Source organism: Pecten maximus, chromosome 9, assembly GCF_902652985.1.
Source record: "Pecten maximus chromosome 9, xPecMax1.1, whole genome shotgun sequence".
Lineage (NCBI taxonomy): Eukaryota > Metazoa > Mollusca > Bivalvia > Pectinida > Pectinidae > Pecten > Pecten maximus.
This window is the reverse complement of record NC_047023.1, coordinates 40628251-40654714: the sequence shown is the minus strand read 5'-3', so window position 1 is coordinate 40654714 and position 26464 is coordinate 40628251. Positions and strand designations below refer to the sequence as shown.

General features: G+C 35.9%; 2 protein-coding genes across 2 annotated transcripts; one reads left to right on the top strand and one right to left on the bottom strand.

The window, feature by feature from the left end:
* Nucleotides 1-5644: 5644 nt before the first annotated feature.
* LOC117335167 (zinc finger protein 699-like) lies at nt 5645-20330 on the bottom strand. The gene is made up of 2 exons (XM_033895127.1): nt 20266-20330; nt 5645-16613 (listed from the first exon to the last, which is right to left on the bottom strand). The coding sequence occupies exon 2, from the start codon at nt 16384-16386 to the stop codon at nt 13411-13413; it is 2976 nt and encodes a 991-aa protein (XP_033751018.1). The 5' UTR covers nt 16387-16613; nt 20266-20330; the 3' UTR covers nt 5645-13410.
* Nucleotides 20331-22341: 2011 nt separating this feature from the next.
* Nucleotides 22342-24018, top strand: LOC117334015 (CUB and sushi domain-containing protein 3-like). Its single transcript, XM_033893434.1, has one exon. It carries the CDS (start codon nt 22342-22344, stop codon nt 24016-24018), a length of 1677 nt encoding a protein of 558 aa, XP_033749325.1.
* The last annotated feature ends 2446 nt before the right edge of the window (nt 24019-26464 follow it).

Below are 26464 nucleotides of genomic sequence, written 5' to 3'. Positions count from 1 at the left end.
TAATCTTATACATGTATCACAAAACACTAATCTAAAATCACAAAACACTAATCTTATATCACAAAACACAAATCTTATATCACAAAACACCAATCTTATATCACAAAACACAAATCTTATATCACAAAACAATAATCTTATATCACAATACACCAATCTTATATTCTTACCTTTATTTATATCACAAAACACTAATCTTATATATTATTAACTTATATCACAATACACTTATCTTATACATCTGTATCACAAAACGCTAATCTTATATCCTTACCTTTACTAATATCACAAAATGATAATCTTATATCACAAAATAATAATCTTATATCCTTACCTTTATCTATATTATCCATAGTTACATTATATATTGATATTAATTGATTGACTGTATAGAGTATCTAGGTTGAATAATTTTACTTCAAATGGATGTAATGCCAATTGATGTATGATTACCTAGATCACCAATAGCACCGTTACATGTACCTTTATATAGAGCTTTGACATTAGAAGACTTCCATGTTGTAGCATTAGTACCAGAAGTAATGGTTGTGTTAAAGAGAATTTTAAGAGGTAAAATTATAGACGATAGCAGATTTAAAAAAATTATTTACAGGAGGTTTACTATCATTAATTAACTAGACTTGATCAATTATATCTTGATCTAATATTATAATTGCACCAAGTTTGATATGACTAAGGGGAGATGGCTCCATGTTAGAATTCTGAACATTGTTCGTATCAATACATTATTAATAGCTTCTGCTTTACTTGAAGACGATGAGAAGTTAATTTTTATTGGAAAGACCACATTAGGACTAAGCAATAGTCCACCACTTACTAGCTAGATAGGTACTGAAGTCTTATCTGCAAGAGAGTTTTTAAGTTTCATAAGATGTGTATCGCTAGCTTTTCTAGCGTTTTCTAATAAAGTCAGTGTATTTCGGAACATTCTAAATTGATACAAGTCATTTACTTTATTGGTTTGTTTGGCTATTCTATGTAATCTATTTTTTTTTTTTCTTAACTGGTTCTTATTTCATAAGCCACCAATGGTTTATCATTAGGTTTTATTCTTATTGCTTTAATAAGACGACGGGAGGCGACCAAATTTGAGTATCGAATAGCAGCAATGTCATAAAACCAATAGTTCAGGAGAAAATTTAAACGAATTGAATAATTAAGTGATTTGTCAGATACCAACATGGGGTCGCGTGGAGAACAAAGCCTTTAACGTTCGTTCATACCTCAAGGGTAACGAACGGGTTGGTAGGTTGGTATACCATCCAGTATCTTTCCCTCGACCGACGCTTCGCTTCATTCCAACTACTACCTATAATATTACTCTTACTGTCTCTTATTGTATTGTCTAGTACGGTTTATATATCATGTGATTGTATTCTTTGTGTCTCGAAAATTTGAAATTTTCCATTCTCCACACTGTTGTAATTACTTCTAAACATATACAGAACACGAAGTACACGTGTCTATTCTGAACCTTTGCCAATACACAGCAAGATTAAAACGCAGCAAGCAAGTGGACTCAAAGTCCACCAATACGGTAAAGTCGAACATCGAGGACCTACATTCCACCAGCAGGGTAACGTCAAACTTCGGGGACTTACAGTCCACCAGTTGGGTAACGGTTAACCCCGGGGACGTACAGTCCACCTGTAGGGTAACGGTTAACATCGGGGACGTACAGTCCACCTGTAGGGTAACGGTTAACCCCGGGGACGTACAGTCCACCTGTAGGGTAACGGTTAACATCGGGGACGTACAGTCCACCAGTTGGGTAACGGTTAACCTCGGGGACGTACAGTCCAGCAGTAGGGTAACGGTTAACAGCGGGGACGTACAGTCCACTTATAGGGTAACGGTTAACCTCGGGGACGTACAGTCCACCAGTTGGGTAACGGTTAACCTCGGGGACGTACAGTCCACCCGTAGGGTAACGGTTAACATCGGGGACGTACATTCCACCTGTAGGGTAACGGTTAACCTCGGGGACGTACAGTCCACCTATAGGGTAACGGTTTACCTTGGGGACCTACATTCCACTAGTAGGGTAACGTCAAACTTCGGGGACTTACAGTCCACCAGTTGGGTAACGGTTAACCTCGGGGACTTGCAGTCCACATGCAGGGTAACGATAAACCTCGGGGAATAACAGGCCAGCAGTAGGGTTACGGTTAACCTCGGGGAATTACAGGTCAGCAGTAGGGTAGCGGTTAACCTCGGGGACGTACAGTCAACCTGTAGGGTAACGGTTAACCTCGGGGACGTACAGTCCACCTGTAGGGTAACGGTTAACCTCGGGGACGTACAGTCCACCTATAGGGTAACGGTTAACCTCGGGGACGTACAGTCCACCTATAGGGTAACGGTTAACCTCGGGGACGTACAGTCCACCAGTAGGGTAACGGTAAACCTCGGGGAATTACAGGCCAGCAGTAGGGTAACGGTTAACCTTGGGGACGTACAGTCAACCTGTAGGGTAACGGTTAACCTCGGGGACGGACAGTCCACCTTATAGGGTAACGGTTAACCTCGGGGACGTACAGTCCACTTATAGGGTAACGGTTAACCCCGGGGACGTACAGTCCACATGTAGGGTAACGGTTAACCTCGGGGACGTACAGTCCACCAGTAGGGTAACGGTTAACCTCGGGGACGTACAGTCCACCTGTAGGGTAACGGTTAACCTCGGGGACGTACAGTCAACCTGTAGGGTAACGGTTAACCTCGGGGACGTACAGTCCACCTGTAGGGTAACGGTTAACCTCGGGGACGTACAGTCCACTTATAGGGTAACGGTTAACCTCGGGGACGTACAGTCCACCATTTTAGGTAACAGTTAACCTCGGGGACGTACAGTCCACCAGTAGGGTAACAGTTAACCTCGGGGACGCACAGTCCACCATTTTGGTAACAGTTAACCTCGGGGACGTACAGTCCACCATTTGGGTAACAGTTAACCTCGGGGACGTACAGCCCACCATTTGGGTAACAGTTAACCTCGGGGACGTACAGCCCACCATAGGTTTAACGGTTAACCTCGGTGACATACATTCCTCCAGAGGTTAAAGTCAACCCTTTGGAGACTTACAGTCCACCAGCAGGAATTTACCTTCCAGCAATACCAATGAATTGTACGATAGCAACAGATGCAAATAGCATCTTTAAATATGAATTTAATGGTCAACACCCTAAAATAATAAACAACGTTGAAATCAAACCAAGTTTGCGCCCCATGCCAGGCAACGTCAACATTTCATCACCAGTACATCAAAAAATGTGGTTTTAAGTTAACCTATTAGCCGTATGGACTTTACCTATCCACAGAGACAGAGGGCAGTGCAGGTCAAACACTTCTTGTACTGCTTTTCTGGAGTAGAGAAATTATGCACGTTTTGTTTCTCGTTTGTGGTTGCCATCATATTTAATTTGAAACCACAAGAGCTACTTGGATATGAAGAAGATTTTGAAAGTGAAATCGCCAATTTCAACATTTTTCTCAGCGATATCCAACTCACCGCTAAAATCTGCTGAAAAGTTTTTGAGCAGTCTTCGTATATTTTGATCCTATTTACTACTAAATTAATTCCAGTGGGCATGCCCAGTAGTTTGACACATAAGATATTAACTTTTACCTGGCTCATATGTCATGTCTTAGGTTGAAAAAAAAGACATCCGCAAGTGCTTTAAATATGGCCGAGTAATGAAGAATAGAACGTAATATATGCCTACTTTGCCAGAAGCCAGCCATTTCCAACACACGCCCACGACCAGGTTCTAAAAGCACTTGCCCATACACGAGACAGATCTAGAGCGGATTAAGGACCACAGACACTCACTGACCAGCCACGCTTCAGCAACTTCGGTCAGAAGTGAAGCAAACAATAGGAATCACCATACAGCGCAGCGACTGCACTGAGCATAGCCAGAGTGTAGCGAGTTCACCTAGGGAGGAAACTTATACCCCCACCAATAGTCTAGAGACTGCCCAATGACCAGACATCCTACAAATATCTGATAGCAAGAAGAAACTGGTGGTGATAGAGCTGATAGTTCCATTGAAGATTCGATGCCAGGAAGCCCATTTTAACGCAGATATTCAAAGTATGACGATCAGGTGAGTGATTGCAGACAAATAGGATGGCAGAGGTGGAACCTCCCAGTCGCAGTAGGAGCACAAGGTTTCCAAGTAGCGTCATGTTGGAGGAGGATGAGCAGTCAACATTATGGCCATGGCAGCCGAACTGAAAACCTGACCATAGTGGGTAGAAGATAGAACGGATGCCCATGCCCTGTCTACATAATGGCGACCAATTACCAAAAATCGTCCAGAGCTACATTGTCGTAGCTAGGTAGAAGATTGATCCTCTTATGCTATCTGGCTGCCGTCACGAGGATGTTCCGGGTTAGGGGATGAAACGTCTGGAGACGGATGGACCCAGCTGATGACTCGACAGTCCATCAGCAGAAACACCAACGCCGTTTCAGGTAGTGTCTAGCCTGCTACAATTCGACAATATGACAAGTTTTAAACAAACTCCAAAATTCACAAGAATGGATTTCCATGGTAATGAAGTAACAAACATAAATCCAACCGTGTACATCCTGTAGTTGGAATGAACGTGCAATCTTTTTTTTGCCAAATCACAAATGCAAAAATTGAAATTCTCTTAAGTTTTATCTCTATGAAAAGCATCATAACGACTCTGAAGCCTTCTGTTTCTTTCGAAGTTGTAACAAATGTTTAGTTATGACATTACACACCTTGTCTAGAACGAATATTCATAACCTGCCTACTCTGCTCTCTGACGACGACCATCTGTCAGAAATTGTCCGTTCGTCGTCCAGAGCTACGTTATCGCAGCTACACCTTGCCATGTGATCATTTTTACCCTATCAGATTAACGCTACACAGTCCATTTAAGATTTCAAAACAAGATATTACGGGAGTGTAATCATCTTCTCCGTCATCAAAGACACTTACAATGCAACTCTAGGCTGCCATATCAGCAAGCATTCACCACTTTACATATCACAAAAAGATAGCATGATTTCCCAATGAGTCACACATCAAAATCCCAAGAAAGCAGAATATTTCCCAATGAGATCAGGATATCTTTCCGTGGTCTTCAAAGGAGAAACTAATTTAAAGTGTTTCTGTCCGCTCCTATGTACACTTCACTCTCTGTCGAATATACGTTTAGAGAAGAAAGGATACTGTATATATGTAGGAGTTATAGTATGTAGTGAAAAAGTATAGTAGCTTATAAATCACTAAAGTTCATTTCATATGTACTGTCAAACCTCATTAGGATCATGAAAAAAACTTTATTACAGGTATTTGAGGTAACCGAGAATATTTTGCTATTGGAACTGAATTCAACGTGGTCTTTGAGTTATCAGAGTTTGAGAAAATGAAGTCTGACTGTATACAATCTAATTAAAATCAGATGTACATTTGCACTACGTATGAGAGTAGCGTAGTGCAAATGTACATCTGATTTTAATTAGATTGGACTGTATATACATTATATATTTAACACTGAAAATTACTGGTAACTAGAAGTTGCAAAACATGTTAAGGGCAGACATAGAAACAAAAGCAGTACAAACAAAGGCAACACAGTACTGATCACTATATGTAACTTTAATAGTATACATAAAATGGTTTTGTATATGTTGCATTCAACTCACTCAAAACAGTTTTATCAATAAATGTACATCTCATTTCAGTGGAATAACGTACACATGTACACAAGACATCCCCCATAGAAAAAACGTAGGTAACAAGGAGGGCTCTCCAAACTGTACATAATTGGTTTTTATACAGGTAACAGGATCAATTAATACTATGAGCATTGGGTTAACTTTCCGCTATCAAATCAACATTATATAAATCATTATAGGAAATATCAACTCTATGGAAACTGGGTTAATTCAATGAAACACTATGTACACATGTATATGAAGAAACAGTGATGCATCTTTTCTAGATAGGTCTATAATACAATAAAAAAATCTTTCTATAATATTAAAATGTAGAAAACCAACAAGCAATATAAAATTATATCTGGAGTTTAAAAACTGAAATGTTTTCTTGTTAACACAGTCAATATATGACTAGAATATTTTACCTCGAATTCATATTTCTGATCCTATCTACAACATGCAACAAGATATTTTTCTAGAGTTCCAAAAATTTCTTTAATCAAGTGAACTTTTAATGATCTGATAGTAAATCTGTTCAATACTTGATCAATCTTGTAGTAAAAATAAAATTTTCCATTTCGTGTTTAAGAACAGATATTGAGTTCTTTTTTGACTGTGAGAGCTGTTTTTAATCACAGTATTAATCCCTTTATAAGCAGTAACCAAATACTTTGAATCATTCACATTCCCCAATAATTTAAAGCTAAACTGTTTGCAGCAGTGGAGGTAACTCTTTTTAACATGAAAACATCAGAATACCAGCAACCACCTATCTTTCTGATGAACCTTGTCTGATAAACCTCCCTACTACACACAGTTGGACCAGTAACCTTCCTTGGAACAACTAATGACCGATTACTTAGGTTTGTACACAAATATGGTTATAGTAAATAATGTATTGCTTCCATGTCAATTATACAGTATATAGCTACATTAGTGTGTTGTTTGATCTAAAATGAACTCTCAAATATCACAAGAACATATCTAGTTTCACAAGTGTAGTAACCAAATCTTTCAATTGAAAAGCATGATTTTCTTTTTCTTTTTTTTTCCCCTTTTAAAAAAAACAAACATCTGAAGAAATTTTGCCTATTATTGATCTTTTCAAGATATGAATGATTTCCTTCTCTACAAATCTTTAGGTACAAAATGATATAAATGATTCAGGACTAATTACACAATAAACCCACACCCAATCTACTATCCAGCATCCAAGCCTACTTAATTACATTCATTAAATTACAATGGAAATCAAAATGGAGATGAAATGAAATTATTGTAAAACAAATCTAACAGTACTTCATCAATCTAAAATAAACCAATTAATTCATTCAATGAATTGTTTAAAAAAAATTAAATTATCAACATAAATCATATTTAGTAAATTACAGAAAAATCAATCAATTGAAGAATGATACTTCATCTATATGGAAAAATTAATTGAATAATTTGAGAAAATCAATTCATTAAATGAATTAATCAATGGTAATCAATTTTAGCTGCCTGAAACAGGAATGGAGGTTGAGAAGAACATGTGACAAACCTCATCTGCTGTCAAAGACCTTTCTAGGAACAAGTTCAACTTAAAACCATGTGAAATGAACAGAAAAGGAAATTCAGACAACCTCTTCTGTCATACAATACTATCACCCAGCTTTAACATATTGACCTATGTATCACAATAATCTTTTACTTCAAATCTGAGATATCAAAATAGCAAGTAATTTGTTCTCTTCTGATGATTAAATAATCTGTCTCATTGATGTGAATTGTTTAGTAAATCACACAATGTTGGCAGCATTACTTGAAAACAGATGCCCTAATTTCAATTCATAGCAAAGTTAAAAACAATTCCAGGTATTTTAAAGAATGATCCTGTATATCTTTAATTCAATGTATATGTTCTATACTTTTATCATTTAATATACTGCACTAAGGAACCTGAAATTAATATTGATGTTAAATAAATACAAAATTATCAAATAAACTAAAATGTTCAAGTTTAATGAGCAAAAATAGCTGGTGTAGAAGTTGGTGGTGTTTTTTTTTTTTACATTTTTGTAAGAGAATGTCCTCATATATTTAAATAAGTCGTACGGAAAAAACCTGGACCAAACAATTTCACATGATGTAATTTAAACAATCATTCCTTTTCAAAATATCTACGTCAAAGTTTCTGACATTTTTTGTAGGTTTTTTTTTGGTTTGTATTTTTGTTTTTAAATTTTTTTATTCTATTTTTTTTTTTTTTTACTGTGAAGCAGAAACATTGAGCAGGTTTTTGGATAAATTCTATTATACTTATGAGAACAAAATTATAATCAAACACCAATGGATCCTGTTTGTTTTTGTTTACACCATCAGGTCATTTATATGAATGAGACTGTGAAATTTTCTGCCTATGTATGTAACTTAATGGATTAACAATAAAACTCTAAACATCGAGTGCATCACAGTGATGCATGTAACACATAAAATGGAAGTAAAAAAAAAACCATGAAAAAAATACATGAAATTGACATATAGTAAAAACTCTACATCATAAATAAACTCTCACATGCACAAAACCCCAGGCAGAATAAAAACACGGCCAAACACCTTGTATGAATTAGGATTATTATAAAATAAAATATGACTAATTTTCCACCAATAACAAGAACTACTATATATGATAACAGTGTAAGTGGATATAAATTTTAACACACAGATGAAAAAATAAATACATGATTTATATGGGAAACAATTCATATCAAACATCAATGAATCTTCAAACTTCAATGAATACTTAAACATGGATGTATATTCATACATCAATGTAATGAATAAACATTGATTATTCAAACTCTTAATGAATATTGAAAATATGCAAACTTAAATGGAAATTCAAACAGTACTGAATATGTATGTAAACAAACAACTACAGGTTTTCAAACCTTTGATATAATGAGTATTAAATTAGCACATGCTGTGCAAGGCATAGGTGTAAACAGGTAATGGGAGTGTCTTTAGTCACAGATGTATGCTTCAATCAATCTGCAATCTATTAGAATTGATAGCCATCATTGTATTATTATCTCTAAGGAAAATTAAAGAACTTTTTATGGAAAATGGACCCTCAAGAGATAAGATACATATTCAATCATGTATTAATCACATTTAGTATATTCTACCACAATTTTTTCCCCGACAAACATGTACCAGTATCGAAGGCTAACTATTATTTTAAATCGTACTTTTAAATACATTTCACGAATTACCTTATTTAAGATCTATGAGAGTTGCATTCATTTTCTGTCAAACAACTCGATGTACTAATAAAAAATTACATTGATCAGTCATTTCTATGATTGCATTTTGTTTGTTTGTAACATTGCAAAAAACACCCCACACACTCAAGACAAACCATTGAAGTCCAATGAATTCCACAGATCAAAAGCCATGCATCCCAAACATCTATTTCATAACATCAACAAACTACAAAAAAGAAAACTTTCAAAATTCTTGTCCCAGCATTAACACAATTTAAGATGGATATGAAGCATCTGGTTGTAAAATTTAAACTTCTCCTAAGGGAATGTTTATCCGACTCAAAAAGGATCTGAGATGTTAAAACTAAGAAACTCGGCCATATATAAAACCTATATGTAGTCTTTAATCATGGCCTAGTACTGATGTTTGTAACTACTTCACACAAGGAAATGTTTGTCCTGTTACTCGTGATCAATATCTTCCTGTAAAGCTTGGTTTTGATTTAATCCCTTACATAGAAATCATTGTAACTGGTTACAGTAATTATTTGGAACAGGGAAAATGTGGAAATTATACCTCGATTAAAAGTTCCTCATATACAGTATCACAATCCACCTTCACTAATTATATCAAAACATCACTTCAACTTTTAGTTTATTATCAAAGAGGCCACACAGGACTCCATAGAAATAACCTCCCATTAACTGTGTGTGTGTGTGGACATAATCATTATCACATATCAACACCAGTATAACAACATTTCAAAAGTGCATAGTGATTTACAAAGATGGAACTTCAAAATAATAACATCTTAGTTTATAACTGTATAATGTATAAAATAGTTTAATACTTCAAAAAATCATTCATAACCGTAATATTGTTCAATATTTTTCAAAAACGGTTGACAAAGAATTGAACATTTCAATAAATTTCATTTATTAACGTGATGTTCACTATTGACTTCAAGATGTTAAGTCTTATCAGTTATTTCATCAACTGATCCTGCAAAATTTGGACTTCATTACATTTCCTTTTCTATTATTTAATCTTTAAAAGATTCATCCATGAAAAAAAAAAAAAAAAAACCTTAACCTGATGGTACATAAAATGTAAGACTCAATAATGAACAGTTTATGAAAGACAAGTGTAAGTAATTAATCATATGATTCGGTAATGAAAAAAACATGACAGTAAAGATTGTCTTAATGGACTCCGAGTACACACAAGTTATCTCCCCTTTATACAGAAGAATTCAGGCTTACCAATGACTAATCAACCTATCGTCATTTTCATAAGACATGTCCTATTGGAGGATTAGACTAGGAACGATATATCCCCTACTTCCTGACTGATTCGCAAATAAAATCTGCAAATCAGTTTTAACATTGAAGGTAATTTAATACCCCAAACAGGATAAAGAGTTGATTTCAATTAACACATAGCTAGACCATTTGGCAAGGAGACAGCTCTGGAAACGGCCAATAACTAGTAACTGTGTAGTTCTAAAAGAACAGAAAACTAGATATTATTCACCCAGATAAGGGCAGACAACTTTTGGGAGTCTGCCACTGATGAAACTGGACAGTTCTCCAGGTGGGGACCAATGAATATATTCACCAAGAAGTCGGACAGTTTTATGGAAAGGACCAAATTTATACAAATGTATAAGGAAAAAAACTCTTCCACAGTAAGGGCAGATAACTTATATGGGCAAATATTCTCGGAAACTATTAAAACTCTTTTACTGCACTCTGTTGTAAAATACAACAGTTTGGATGGTGTTGTTCAGACATTACATATTTAATAAAGTGATAAGGCAGCACGAGTAGCTTAAACGAGAGGTCTTATATCACGATGTACAACATTCTATAATAGTATCACTCTGTCGTACAGTGGATTCCACTTAATGTCACCTGTGTCCCCAGTTACTGTGTTAAGATTGTTCTATGTAGTAAGTATATACAGACTGATTTATACGTCTATAGTGACTTTGTTATCATTAAGCTTGTTATTTTGAAGATGATATTGTTCCTCTCTTTTTCAAATAATAATAAAAAAAACAAAAAAACCTTTTACTGTACTACCATATGACAAAGACAATTCAAATGTAAAATTTAAATTTTGATTTCTTAAGCTGTTAAAACAGACACAAACTCTAATTCATAGTAAATGTTTGTTTCGACAGGAAAAAACAATATTTTTATCATTTGTTTTTGGAAGTAAAACAGTTTTTTTATCAATCCAAGAACACATTTTCCTCTGACACTTGATATTAAGTGGAATGTTCTGTAATGACAAATCAACATTCACTACTTAAGATACAGGATTGAACACAGAATTTCGATTATAATACAAATCTGAATGATTTAACAAATAACACCAACAGGAAATAAATTACTGTAATATATAAACCATATATGCCATTTCATAACTACGAAATACATAGCAATATAGAAATCTCATGTGAAAGTTTTATATTTCCACAATGTGTTAACTATATATTAATATGACGCACCGCCCAGACTGAAGATACAATGGTACGCGTGACAATTAATACACTATGATCGTTAATAATTGTGCCATAACTTGGCAATAAATATAACAGTCAAAAATTTAAAAATGATTACAAAAATTTGCATTTTTGTTAAGGCAAGGATGGAGACACACATCATATCATTCTGTGTCTGTGTTTGCATAAAATCATCATCATCATCATATTCATTCATCATCATCATCATCTTTTGTTCCCTTGTACAAGCTCTCCTTCATGACTACATGGGCTCCTAACAGTGATGAGAGAAACTATTCATAACTAACTACCCTAGCCATAACTTTAAGTGTTACGCCTCCACCATCATTCCATCATACCCCTGATACCTCTTATCCTGCTCAAGCCTTCTCGTTTGAGTAATGCTATCCAGTGTTGGTATAAACATGTCTGACCGCAACACTCTCAACCTGCATTTCACTCTTGCTGAACATTAGGTGCTCGTTAAAAAAGTAAATATGTTTAACATCTTATTGGGTAAACAAACGACACCCGAGACCTGCTCTCATTTACATTAACTATTAATCATTATGTTAACCTCTTTCTTGCATATCCTTTCAAACAAGACAGCTGAAATTAGGGAAACATGATATATTATATTCTTCGGGCACCACTACAGAGATAAGTATACATAAGATAACTACCACATCTACCATATTTATCCTGTAATAAGCCCAGGGAACCCGACACCTCAACTTTGACTCGGATGTAGGGGGTGGGCTTATTGCAGTATTAAGAAACAGTGTCTCTTCGCAATTTTCACTGAACCACAATTCATGCACAGGTTTATTACCAGGCATAGGCTTATTGTTGGATAAATATGGTACATGCATCAACCAACACTTTTCAGCAATCAATACATTGATCTCCATCATCCCAAAATAAAACTTATTCTTAATCATGATCACTTCATACCGTTTCAGCAACACACTCAGTATCAAGTAACAGTCACATACATTCGCATTCCATATATTCCCAGTTTATAAGCCGAGTAAACATAGTTATTATTGAAATCCTATAGAGACCCCTCTTTATGTATGACTCTCTGGGAAAGTGTGCTCGATGAAATAAAATTTGATTACATTTAAATGAAACCAAGAAACCACAGGACAATGATTCAACATTAATACTTAAACCAGCACACACTAGGTATCAAAACAAGTATTGTTCATTACAAAACAATAAAAATATCTCATCTTTATTGCCTGTACAATTATTAAGGTACAATAAGACTACATATATAGATCCTTACCCAAACCAAACACATTAAAAAGAAACTCAAAAGCATTCAAATGTTAGTATGTATAAAAATTACTTCTACAGACCACTCATCATTCTAGGTTCTTAAATTTGTTATCAGTATCTCAGGTACATGTAACATTATAGAGATCACGGAATGGAACCTAACAAAAAAGCATAATCTCCCTATAAAAACTTAGATACCTCAATCTATAGCCTGTATACAGTATACTTATATTACGGGATTTAGGCTTTATAGAATTATCATCATGAAACATGATTGAAAAGATTCTCATTTTATTAAATGATATTAAATTTCTGAACACATGCATCACAAAAAATTGATTGCCACAAACAGTGTTCATGTTAAGTTAGAATATCTTTTTTTACATTAGACAAAATAATTTGAACATTCAGTTGAAGTACAAAAATCTCTTTGTGAATACACTGTACTTATTTGAAGATTGAGCTTCAAATGATACTTGCAAAAGAATTTAAAGTTGCTAAATGTTTTTTTTAATCTAAATGAGCTGGATGATTTTACTTGTTATATATTATCTACTTGTGAATGAACACAAGGCCTTTAATGTGCAGGTTACTTCCTGATAAATAACACAAAAATAAATATCTTATAATTAACAGGGTACTGTTCATTTGTCCTCTGTGTCCTTCTGGTGAGTCTTCTGGTGCTTTGTCAGGTGATACTTCTCCGTGAAGGTCGAAGAGCAGACGTCACACTTGAATGGTTTTAGGCCCATGTGAATCTTCATATGACGTCGCAGTCTGCCGTTGTCCACATATGACTTGTCACATACATCACAGCGAAAACTCTTTTCGTCATCATGCAGTTTGACATGCTTGTTGAGATCAATCTTGGAGACGAAGGTCTTCTCACAGATGTCACAGGTGAATGGACAGTCCCCTGTATGCACTTTCATGTGCATCTGCAGGGTACGACTTCGGTCAAATTCATTGTCGCAGATATTACACTTGAAGGACTTTGGCTTCTGGTTTGATTGACGGGTGTGCCGTTCCAGATGTTGCTTCAATCCTATCATGTCAGTGAATATCTTTCCACAGACGCGACATGTACGTTCCTTTTCCTCTGTGTGAGACCAAAGGTGACGAGTGTAATTACCCTTAAAGCTGAACTTCTTTCCACACTCGTTACACTCCCAGGGCGTCTCCCCGGTGTGAATTCGAACATGGTTTCTCAGGATGGAGCTCTGACGAAACCGCTTCCCACAGACATGACATTCAAAGGGCTTCTCCCCCGAATGAATTCGATAATGTTCATGTAAATTTGTCTTTGATTTGAACCCCTTACAGCAAATCTCGCAGATAAATGGTTTTTCCTCTGAGTGACTTTTCTGATGCTCCTTCATGGCTAATATATCTTTGTACGATTTCCCACAAACTTCACAGATGTGGAAACTTTCTCCAGTGTGTTCGGAAATGTGCATTTGAAGGGTATAATCATCGCAGAATGAATCATTACATGTACTACACTGGAAGGGCAGTAGACCAGTGTGTTTGCTAAGATGTTTCTGTAGTTCACGGTTGTTTCCAAACTTCTTGTCACAGACGTGACACATGAATGTGAAAATGTCTGTGTGAGTTTTCATATGGAATGACAGAAGATCTTCATGTCCAAATATCTTTCCGCATGTTGAGCATTCGTGAGGTGTGTCAATGCCATGCGAGTCCTTGTGAACAAGGTAACCCTGAAGTGTGCCGTACTGGCGGCCGCAAACCTCGCATTTGTGCAGTTTCTTCTTCTCACCTGAATGTGTACGCATGTGAGACTTTAGGCATCTTTTCTTTTCGAAGGTTTTGTCGCAGACATCACAGGCCAAAACCTTTTCCTCATCATGATTTTCACAATGTGTTCTGAGTTCAACTTTGTTTTTGAATTTCTTATTGCAAATTTCACATTGGAGTGCTATACTTTCTGTGTGCATACGGACATGAGCTCTGAGGCTGATGCTCGTGTCAAATGTGTCTCCGCATATTCCGCAACGACACATAAGCTTCTGGCAGTTATCTTCTTCTCCATTTTCATCCTGATTGTATTCCGACTCCACGTTCCTAAATGGTTTGCCAAAACTGTCATCCATGTCTGCGTCATTCTGAACGGAGTTTCCTACGCTGTAGCTACTCGAATCAAATCCATCGTTACTTTGGAAAGAACTGCTTGTGCTTTGATCTAAATTGCACAAGGTTGCATAATTTTCATTACTACATAGGGATTCATCCAGACCATTTCCTCTGTGTTTCGAGTAATTCATTGTAGTATCACAGTTCTTACTGACCATGTTTGGCGTTATCTGAGTATTATCACTATAGGTGTTGGTAGCTGCAGTGTTACTGAGCTCTACAGAAAGACTGGGGTGGTTAATGGTGGCCCTGTAACCTACCATAGCTGTGTATGGTTCATTTCCTGGGTTCCAGGCATAGGCAAAATCATGCAGGGACATCAGAGATGCAGATACTGACTTCCCAAGACAGTTTCTTTCTGGTTCTTCCATTCCCTGTCCGTAAGATCCATCTACACGTGTTCCATTGTAATTTCCTGGCTTGTCATTATACTTGTAAGGAACATGGCCAGGATAATGTTGGTTCATGTTCATATTGTGATCTCCAGGAATGCTAAGGAGGGTTGGCTCTAGTTTGACAGGCTGAAGGGAAATCATTTTTTGAGACCCTGGTGGCGGCGAGGTTTCTCCATTTTCAACCAAAGTTGATGATGTAACATCCGTACGGGGATACTTAGCCACTGAAGGTTGGTAACAGTCATTTTTACCACTCAAGTCACATGGTTCCCTCTTCAGTGCTACAGGGGAGGCACATGTTTGTGGTATCACAGAATAGCTATCCCTGAGATAAATTTCTCGTTGCATAGTGTAAGAATCTCCAGATGACACATTAAGTTTTGTATCAACTCCGTTTCCTGGCCAGGGTTGTCCTTTCTGATCACCATTTTGGTTACAATGTACATTATTGAGGTTGCTGGAATTTTCTTGTTTAATCTGTACATAGGGAGCAGTATATGATCCTACAGGTTTTTGTTCGGGAGACGAGTTGATGGATTCCTGTGCAGGAAAGGTACTACTGGCTGTGGAATGACTATCGGGGAGAGAAGGTTTCATTGAGTTACCATTGGTATGATTCATTAAATTATAATTATTGTCAAACTGTCTTGGCCATTGTTGATATTGAGGTGGATCTTTTGCTGGTGTTTCATTATAATCCTTCATTTTAGTGAAATCATGAACAGCTAGATCCTCCTCCTTTATATTAAGCACTGCTTGTGGAATATCATTTTGAGATACTGAACTGCCATTGTCCATTCTGAACATTTGCGAGGTTATATCTTTCTTCTCGTATCCGTTGTTCCATGCATGCATGCCATATTGCATTCCTCCATTTGAGGTGTGATTATAGCTTATCTGTGAAGTGTCCTTCCATGTGTTCTGGTACTCCGGGGGCAATTGGACTGACCCCTGATGTAGGATGTTCTGTCCATCACCTCGGAAGCCCCGCCCTTCATCCTCTGCGAGCACGTTGAACCCGTCACTAATTGCGTTGATCATGCTGACTGACTCAACACCATCTCTTCTTTCCATAGCAGTAGTCAAACTTCAAACACAAATTTCATCACTGGGTCTTTAAGGATGTGAAAGCATTTCTGGGTTCCATTCTGATGTCGCGTCATAAACTAACATTTAGTATGTTCCATACCTTGCGGTGTTACAATTTGACCTAGATGAGTAAGGCGAGTCCACCAACATTTGAAGTTCTTCATCCAAAGCTTCTTGTTGTTGGACAAGTCAGCAGGCTAGGTCATCGTCATCTGAAAATATAAAATATAATTTTGCAAGAGTTAACATGAATATTTTCACAAGAATGCTATCAATATTGGTGTAGTTTTAAATTATAAAATTATAAACAATGCATGAAATGCATAATCAGTAAATTGTCAATTTGTTAAAAAGTTTAACGACAGTTTATACATATGTACAGTATTGCAACAAAAAATCCTCAACCACTTAATACAAGGTGGCACTTTCTCTTGGTCGTCGGGAATTTGTTTTTGACTTTCAAGAATAAGTTTGGACTATTGTGATGGCAAGGGTATGCATCTATTTGTAAATGTCATTAATATGACCCTTCAGATTTGCAATTTAAATTCCTGTATTAGCTCAATTTATATTAATTATAACTTTATGTGATGACAACTTAAGTCATATTGTGCTCTAGACTGTCCATTTTGTGATATTATATATATAAGAAAGGTAAATTGTGAGACTATAAATTAAAACAGCTGTTTCCTTTGTATCTCCCAAGTCACTGAACCAATGAATACATAATGTTGTAATTAACACTAGTACAGAGCCTGGAGTATTCAATATGTATAATAATTTATATTTAAAATGAACAATACAGCTATATCATTCAACATTAACTTTGATGTTTCAATAATGAAAGGGTGTCTGCATGGATGAACGTTATGTTTATCATGATACAACATCATAAATGATAAATGGCGATAAATAATTTTGAACATGTGTACAGCTTTAAAAAAAACCCTCAAAACATGCGTACAGCTTTAAAAAAAAGCTCAAACAAACAAACAAACAAACACATTAACAGAGACCTACAATATAGAGCTCTACTGTCAATACAAAATCAGTGCTGTATGTTTTTCGTGTGAAATTCATTGTCAAATGATTAAAAAAAAATAGATATATTTTTTCGATATAATCTTCGCACGACGTAAATTGTTCAATTCTGAGCAATTACATATTCCATTTTTATTATGTTGTCATCCATTAAAAGTTGTGTGATCTCATGCATCAGTAAATGTACACACATGTTGATTTTTAACTTTTGGTTGTTCGCATGGAAGGATACACTTGGAAGAAATTAGAACACATTAAATTTCCATAAACACATTGCTTTAGATGTTTACACTTACAACAAAAAGCATGAGTATATGAACATCCCATTTATAGAAGCAGTACAAATGATATCATAACCCTTTTCAAAGAAGGAGTAGCTGTTTCTACATACCTATAAGTAGATGTAGATGGTTTTATACAGGGCAACCAGTTGACCCTTGACTTTTAGCAATTTCAGAAGTCAAATCACTATTTCTGAGAAATCTGAAGGGTCATAACATATATGTCAAATAGACATACCCCTTCAAACCCAAGAGTCAGATCTCAATTTGGGGAGTCAAAAACATACTCTCAAGGGTCTACTGGATGCCCTGTTATATATATTATCATGAAAGAATAGGAGTCACAAACCAAACTGATATAATATAAATAATTGATTTTCAATCTTATTTTAAGCGACAATATTGTCTAGAAGTCTGCATTTTAAGATATAACAGTTGGATAAGTTTCACAATATATAGAGCAGATTATTTTCATCATTTCAGTGATTCCCATTGCAATTGTGATATATATAAGAACAATGCTTGTGACACAGTCACTAAATGACGTTGTCTGACGTCACTATTAGATATTACAATACACTACTACTACTACAATACACAAGTCAAAAATAAAACGATTAATCAATGTAACTTGTAACTATTTATGTAGTTTTGTTGTGGTATAAAAGGTGAATATCCTCACGGAAGAATATATTGATTGAAATATTGAAATTAAATTGATGAGTTTGTGGTAAGGAAATGGCCGCATGTATTTGTGACGTCACAATGCAAGAATGGGTCCCATTTATTCAGAGGCGCGAAATTTGAATTTGGAATTTGATAACACTGATACAGGTTGGATACATGAGTAAATTTGAATTCAAAACGGAAATGTGAGTATTTTCATCATTTTACCAGAGAAGCAAAAAGTATATGCAATATATATTGGTGATTTCTGAGTTAGTGTCCCCTTGCAATCTCCTCCAAAAAGGAGATAAAATACACTTCCAATTTGTCACTTGGTATTTACCATGACAATATACTGTGAATACATGATGCAGGGATTCAATATAAGTAAAAAATAAATGCTTGATGTTTTTTCAGGCTTGTGTAGTTACATCTCAGTTATTAAAAATACATTGTGTACAGAAAAATTAGAAAAAAAAGGAGGTGACATATATGGAGACTGATCTAGTCTGTATCATAAGATACAATTAAATATGTAATTTTTAAGTTCCACAGGAAAAGCACATGTCCATGTGTCTGAAAAATTACTACTGATTTGCCCTTAAAAACAGTAAATTGACATAAATACAAATGATTTTGTTAAAAAGGCAGTTAAAACCATGATTTACAATTTACATGTTTACAAGATTATAGTAAAATACATAAATTGGCTGAAAGTCGGGTGTCTAAATCAACTATTTTTGTCACAGGTTTCTGTTTGATACCAAGATGGGTGTTGAAGTTAAAAAAAATGTAAATTTGCTGTACATTTATATACCCATTTCACATTTTCTTGATTTATCTCTTTAAAATTATCAACTAATGATGCTTATTTTATGTAGCATAAATGTTTCTACCCTAAAATATATTGTCATGTCCATGTTAATTTTGCATTTTAATGAAGTTAGCTGTGTGTAATATATAAATAAATAAATAAACCCACAAAATTGCGGACTTGTTAAAAATTTAAATTTATTTAATTACTATCAATAATTATGTCAATCTAATCCAGGTTGTAATCTGTTATATAAATTGAAGTTTGAATATAAGTTGAATGCCATCTGTACTAAAGTGTTGAAATCTCACACAGAGTTCTTACCAACATATACAGAAATATGCATAAGCACAGAGCAATGCGACATAGACGACTATTTGATGTGCCTCGGTCATGACCCTGTATGGCATGCCGATCCTCGACCAAATGGTTATGACATAACTATCGAGATGTCAACGGGTTGACAGATCGCACAGGGCACATCTGTCGGAGGTTAGCCACGGCGTGTTCACAGCTGTGTGCAGAAATACCTCATGTTGTTAACTCACATATTTATCAAAACTACCTTAAAATACAGAAGTTGGTCCTTAATAGTGTGTTAAAGATGCAAATTTGATATCTACTTTCAATTTCCGAGCATGAGGCCCCTTGTTTTGGCTGTTCTGTTTTGCTCCCCACCCCACTCTACACGCATGCGTAGTAAACTTGCATTGAACTAGTGTTATGGTTGATTAGGCAAGATTTCTGTGTATTTCTCGATTTAGAAAAGAAACAATTTCAGCTTATTACATCCTCGTAACAATAGTTCGTATCTCCAATATACCTTCGATACATATAAGCGTATCCATGAGTGTGTTATTGCAATGAAATCGACCTTCTTTCCGCACCGATAGCAGAATGTGCCCTGCAGCGACTCACAATCTCCAATGACCTTCTTTCACTTCCTAGCTGTTTTCGGTCTATAAAGTGGAACGATCTATACCCACAAACATCTAAAGGTATCAAATAAACAATACAAAGTGGAACAAAATGTGCAAAATATACAGAATCATTCATAGTTACCCTGCTGTTTGCGAAAGGGCCTCCCGACGTTGGACCTGTCATCGCAAGTTCAGAACGGAAATGACTGTATGGATACTAATACAAGAACCGGAAACGGAATGAGAAGATTGTTCGGATTAGGCCGGATGTGCGTAGATGAGTGTGCACTTTGTACTCTTTATAGTAGCCCTTATCCTGATGACGCGCACTTGTTAAATTAACAAATGAAAATTAACAAAGCCATAATATGAAATTTTCGTTGATTTATTGGAAATTTCTTCCAACTGCATGGCCCGACTTCATAAACCCAGGGACATATCTTATTATACGTCCCTGATAAACCATATCTGACTATCTTATATGATCAGTGAAGTAATCTTAGGTTGATAATTTTTGGCATGTACAATATATTCCTCGCAGAACATGTCCATTTAATATTTACGCTAAATCAGTGACATCATTGATTAAAAAATCACATTTTTATTCCATTAAAACAGTAGATTTCCATTTTAGAATATAACTTCCTCAATTCTAAATCCCTGAAAGTTCCTGCTAGTCCAGTAGCCCCTAATTAAGTGTATGGAATTTGTAAATGTAAACAGGACATCGTTATGTAGTGTTACTTATAAGCTTGATGTATTCAACAAACGAGACTAATTAGTCATAAACAACAAAATCAAACTGAGTATTGAACTTAAAAGTATCGGGTCTTTCAAACTAGAATCTGGATAATAAAAACGTCCTGTTTACAATATCTGTCGCTCATCACAGTTTAACAAAAATGAAATTCGCTTCCAATTTGATTACAAAGATTACAAATTCTATTTTCTGTAGGATCGAGTTTAAATAACATTCCTTGTTCGAAATTTACAGTAAACATGATAGTTGGTTGTGGAGGGAGATCTAATAGGTATTTTCTAAACGTAAATCTTCCTTATCCATTCTGTATCCTTTAGAAGATTATGGAAACATTTAGTTTGAATCTTCCTCAAGTCCAATTCTCATCTCACATACAACTGTCAGAAGCAGGCCGAGTAGTAATCTAATATCACCAACACTAACACGTACGAGCTGGGCTAGAATGATATTTTTCACATATTTCCATTTGCTCAGCATTGTCTATATATAACCTTACCAAACCGAAAAGAAAGTTATTAGATAACAATATTCTCTCGTGATTCCCGTTGCCGTAGTGATATATATAAGAGCAATGTTTGTGACATAGTCAATAAATGACGTTGTCTGACGTCACAATTAGATATTAGTGATAGATCTACAATACACGAGTCAAAAATAAAACGATTAATCAATGTAACTTGTAACTATTTATGTAGTTTTGTTGTGTTATAAAAGGTGAATATCCTCACGGAAGAATATATTGATTGAAATATTGAAATTAAATTGATGAGTTTGTGGTAAGGAAATGGCCGCATATATTTGTGACGTTACAAGAATGGGTCCCATTCAGAGCGCGAAATTTGAATTTGGAATGTGATAACACTGATACAGGTTGGATACATGAGTAAATTTGAATTCAAAACGAAATGTGAGTATAAAACTTTCGTCTTTAAACACGCCTACGTCGCTGGACAGTAGACGAATATTTTTTTTAAATTTTCCTACTAAATGTCGAATTCTGAGGTAAAAGTTACAGAATAAAAAAAACAAACTATCAAAGGTACTAATATATTTGAGGTACAAGAATATTGATGGTTTAACAAACAATTAAGTTGTCCGTGCCTGGAGACGGTATCAAAGTAGCCTTTCTTAATTCGCGCTTCCGTGTTTATAACAAACTCTGCTATATCATCAATGACGAGTTCCCATTTCTCTTTGTTAACGTTTCCGCCGTTTGTATCAATCATTCGATTGTCTCTTCTAAGAAATCTTCAAGGAGTCTGTTATATTGGAAACGTTAAATCGTGCAAATCGGTTGGCTAACATAAAATAAAACTGGTTTCCAAAACAAAGAGGATAACACTCCATTGATGATTCTAAGGATAATTGTAATTAATTCCTAAAGATTACAATTTCACAACAAATTCTCTGGCTTGAGCAAGACTACTACTTACATATATACAACTATACGGTAAATCAATGTGGAGCGGATCTACCCCACAAAGACTTTGTCTGGGTAAATCTATGGTGAGTGGATCTACCCCACACAGACTTTGTCTGGGTAAATCTATGGTGAGAGGATCTACCCCACAAAGACTTTGTCTGGGTAAATCTATGGTGAGTGGATCTACCCCACAAAGACTTTGTCTTGGTAAATCTATGGTGAGTGGATCTACCCCACAAAGACTTTGTCTGGGTAAATCTATGGTGAGTGGATCTACCCCACAAATACTTTGTCTGGGTAAATCTATGTGGAGCGAATCTACCCCACAAAGACTTTGTCTGGGTAAATCTATGTGGAGCGGGTCTACCCCACAAAGACTTCGTCTGGGTAATTCTATGTGGAGCGGATCTACCCCACAAATACTTTGTCTGGGTAATTCTATGTGGAGCGAATCTACCCCACAAAGACTTTGTCTGGGTAAATCTATGGTGAGAGGATCTACCCCACAAACACTTCGTCTGGGTAAATCTATGTGGAGCGGATCTACCTCACAAAGACTTTGTCTGGGTAAATCTATGGTGAGAGGATCTACCCCACAAAGACTTTGTCTGGGTAAATCTATGGTGAGTGGATCTACCCCACAAAGACTTTGTCTGGGTAAATCTATGTGGAGCGGATCTACCTCACAAAGACTTTGTCTGGGTAAATCTATGTGGAGCGGATCTACCCCACAAACACTTCGTGTGGGTAAATCTATGTGGAGTGGATCTACCCCACAAACACTTCGTGTGGGTAAATCTATGGTGAGAGGATCTACCCCACAAACACTTCGTGTGGGTAAATCTATGTGGAGTGGATCTACCCCACAAATACTTTGTCTGGGTAAATCTATGGTGAGTGGATCTACCCCACAAAGACTTTGTCTGGGTAAATCTATGGTGAGTGGATCTACCACACAAAGACTTTGTCCGGGTAAATCTATGGTGAGTGGATCTACCACACAAAGACTTTGTCCGGGTAAATCTATGGTGAGAGGATCTACCACACACAGACTTTGTCTGGGTAAATCTATGTGGAGCGGATCTACCCCACACATACTTTGTCTGGATAAATCTATGTGGAGCGGATCTACCCCACAAAGACTTTGTCTGGGTAAATCTATGGGGAGCGGATCTACCCCACAAAGACTTTGTCTTGATAAATCTATGGTGAGTGGATCTACCCCACAAAGACTTTGTCTGGGTAAATCTATGTGGAGCGGATCTACCCCACAAAGACTTTGTCTTGATAAATCTATGTGGAGCGGCTCTACCCCACAAAGACTTCGTCTGGGTAAATCTATGTGGAGCGGGTCTACCCCACAAAGACTTCGTCTGGGTAAATCTATGTGGAGCGAATCTACCCCACAAAGACTTTGTCTGGGTAAATCTATGGTGAGTGGATCTACCCCACAAAGACTTTGTCCGGGTAAATCTATGGTGAGCGAATCTACCCCACAAAGACTTTGTCTGGGTAAATCTATGGTGAGCGGATTTACTTCACAAAGACTTTGTCTGGGTAAATCTATGGGGAGCGGATCTACCCCACAAACACTTCGTGTGGGTGAATCTATGGGAAGTGTAGATTTAGAAAAGAAAGAGTCTGCTTCAGTAAATTTTCGAGAAAAGGATCCAATTAAAAAAAAAAAAAAAAAATCAACATCGAGTATGTGATGCTATTTTTGATTTTCGTTTGATTAAATATCGCTGAAGAATACATAAAGTATCGACTTCGATTTGATATGGACTTGAAACGTATTTTAACAAAACTGCAGGTATCAATTTTACATAGAGCCCGATATATAATTGCTATATTTGTTCGATATTTGAATTAATTTCTTCGCTGATGATGACTGAATATAATTATGATAGTCTCAAGATTGGTTCAAGTTACTCTACAAGTAACGTGGTACATATGTAACATTATTTACTCAGTACAATTTCAATAATCTTGGAAGCAATACATTTCAGCACTTCGACAGAGACATACATCTATTAGTTTTACTACCTCGGCTTGATCTTACCAGGTATACATGACAGATGCTCTTGATAAAGTGAAATACTTATCCGCCCGGAACACCTGGACTCCTTCACTTAAGTTACTCTTAATTTATCCTTGCCTCCTCCCCCCCCCCCCCCCCACCCCCCACCCCCACCATTTTAGATATACATTTTCGACGTTACATCATCGAAATTGGGTTAGAACGCGTCGTTATTCTTTTGTCGTTGTCTGAGAACAACGGATAGGTTTCTAAGTAACATGAGTTAAGCACGCTACGCTTAAATATATCTCTTTCTGGTCTCCTTAACGCAATTCTTTAATACCACAGACTACTTCCGGTTAGTCTAGTATCTTAATAATTCGGCTTATTGATATATCGTTTAATGCATTTTGTTATAGAGATCTTATAAGCGCTCCAAGTGACAAACTGTACCGTCATCCTTACTAATTTGCATACAGTTTTTTTTGCTATAATATGTTTGTGTTTTACAAGGACAGGGTGGGGTGTTCAATCTAATGCATAACTTAACTAATTTGAATAAATGAGTTTTTAGTTTTTATTTAAGATACCACTGATTAAAATGTTTTGAAACATTTCCTAGTTAGCAGACAAATTAATGATCCTTGATCCCCAATATCACAGCCACAGTTATAAATAGCGTTTATATTATAAATAACAACACTTGTCACATATTTAATAATAAAAAGGACGTACAGACACTATCTGCAGACTTCACGAAAGAAAGTATTCCTAACCATGGAGTATCCTGTCCGCGAGCTTCCTAAACGGAAACGAAGTGCGGTATCAACGTACCGTAGCTAACAAAGTGGGAACGACCGTGACAGGCGACTTAGTGTTACCGTAGTTCACATATAGTGAGCTACTCTCATGATTGATAATCTTATGCGAATCAACAGAACACAAACTTGTACTAACGCGGATACTACTCCCAAAAACACTTCAAAATATTACTAAATATACCACAGTGTTATCTATTTCACACATGCTGGAGTAAAAACACAAGCGTAAACACTTAAAACTTATCCGTGCACTTTCTATTATCGTTCAAATGTCACGATATTGAAGTAGGATTAATTATTGGTCAGATTGATGGTAAACATCACTTGCGATGTTTAGATCGAGGTATCAACGACACTGTTTCCTGTTGTCCTAGTTGACGCTGCTCTGATCTGACGGTTTACCTAAGATCACTAGAGTTGTCTCCCCTGTATGATATATGGTTGTTTACAGTACCACATTGACTGGTTTACGTTTGTGATGGGGTAAAGTTGTCAATAAGGGTACGGATTAATAAAATCATGCATTATTAATGTCTTTCACCTTTAAAAGACACTGGCTATCAAGAAATAAAGTAATTTACCTAATTACGCCTACAGGACTACACTAAGTGAAAATACACAGAAATGCAGTCAATATCTTATTAAAATCTAGATGGTCATTTTAACTACGTTACGTTCATGTAACGAAGTGAGAATGACCATCTAGATTTTAATTAGATTGAAATGCAGTATTATTGATATTACACATGTATATAGTTAATCGAAATATATGTTTAATATATACGTTTTTATCTGTTTGCCATTTGTGCGGTGAATCTATAAACACAAATTGTATCCACTTACACCAACGTTTTACATATGGTTTTATGCTTAAGACCCATTTCCACGAAAAAATAAGCGTTTGAATAAAGAATTAGTTTTACATAGATAACAACCTAAACTTCTCCAAGATAATGTATTCCTTGACACCTATAAATAAATCTTTCATAAAGACCACTTTAAAATGTTTATATACCACGATAAATTATATTTATTTAAAATTGCCATCAATAATAATTCCTTAATAACTTCCAATCAGTATTGGAAGTCCCCCTCCCCTCAAATCACGAAAACAAATTATCACATGTAAACCGTCAGAAATAAAAGTGCCTCGTTAAACTGTTCCAGAAGTGATTTACATAACACAATAACTATTGTTATACAACTTAACAGTTTAACTTCTTTCCCAATATAAACTCTATAGGATCACGATCTGTTATAAGCGGATCGGTGCTCTATTTATACGAGATCAACCGAGATTAAACAATATCAAACGAA

Bases quoted from the DNA above. Each gene is read 5' to 3' on its own strand.
- LOC117335167 (XM_033895127.1), bottom strand. From the start codon at position 16,386: ATGGAAAGAAGAGATGGTGTTGAGTCAGTCAGCATGATCAACGCAATT.
- LOC117334015 (XM_033893434.1), top strand. From the start codon at position 22,342: ATGTGGAGCGGATCTACCCCACAAAGACTTTGTCTGGGTAAATCTATG.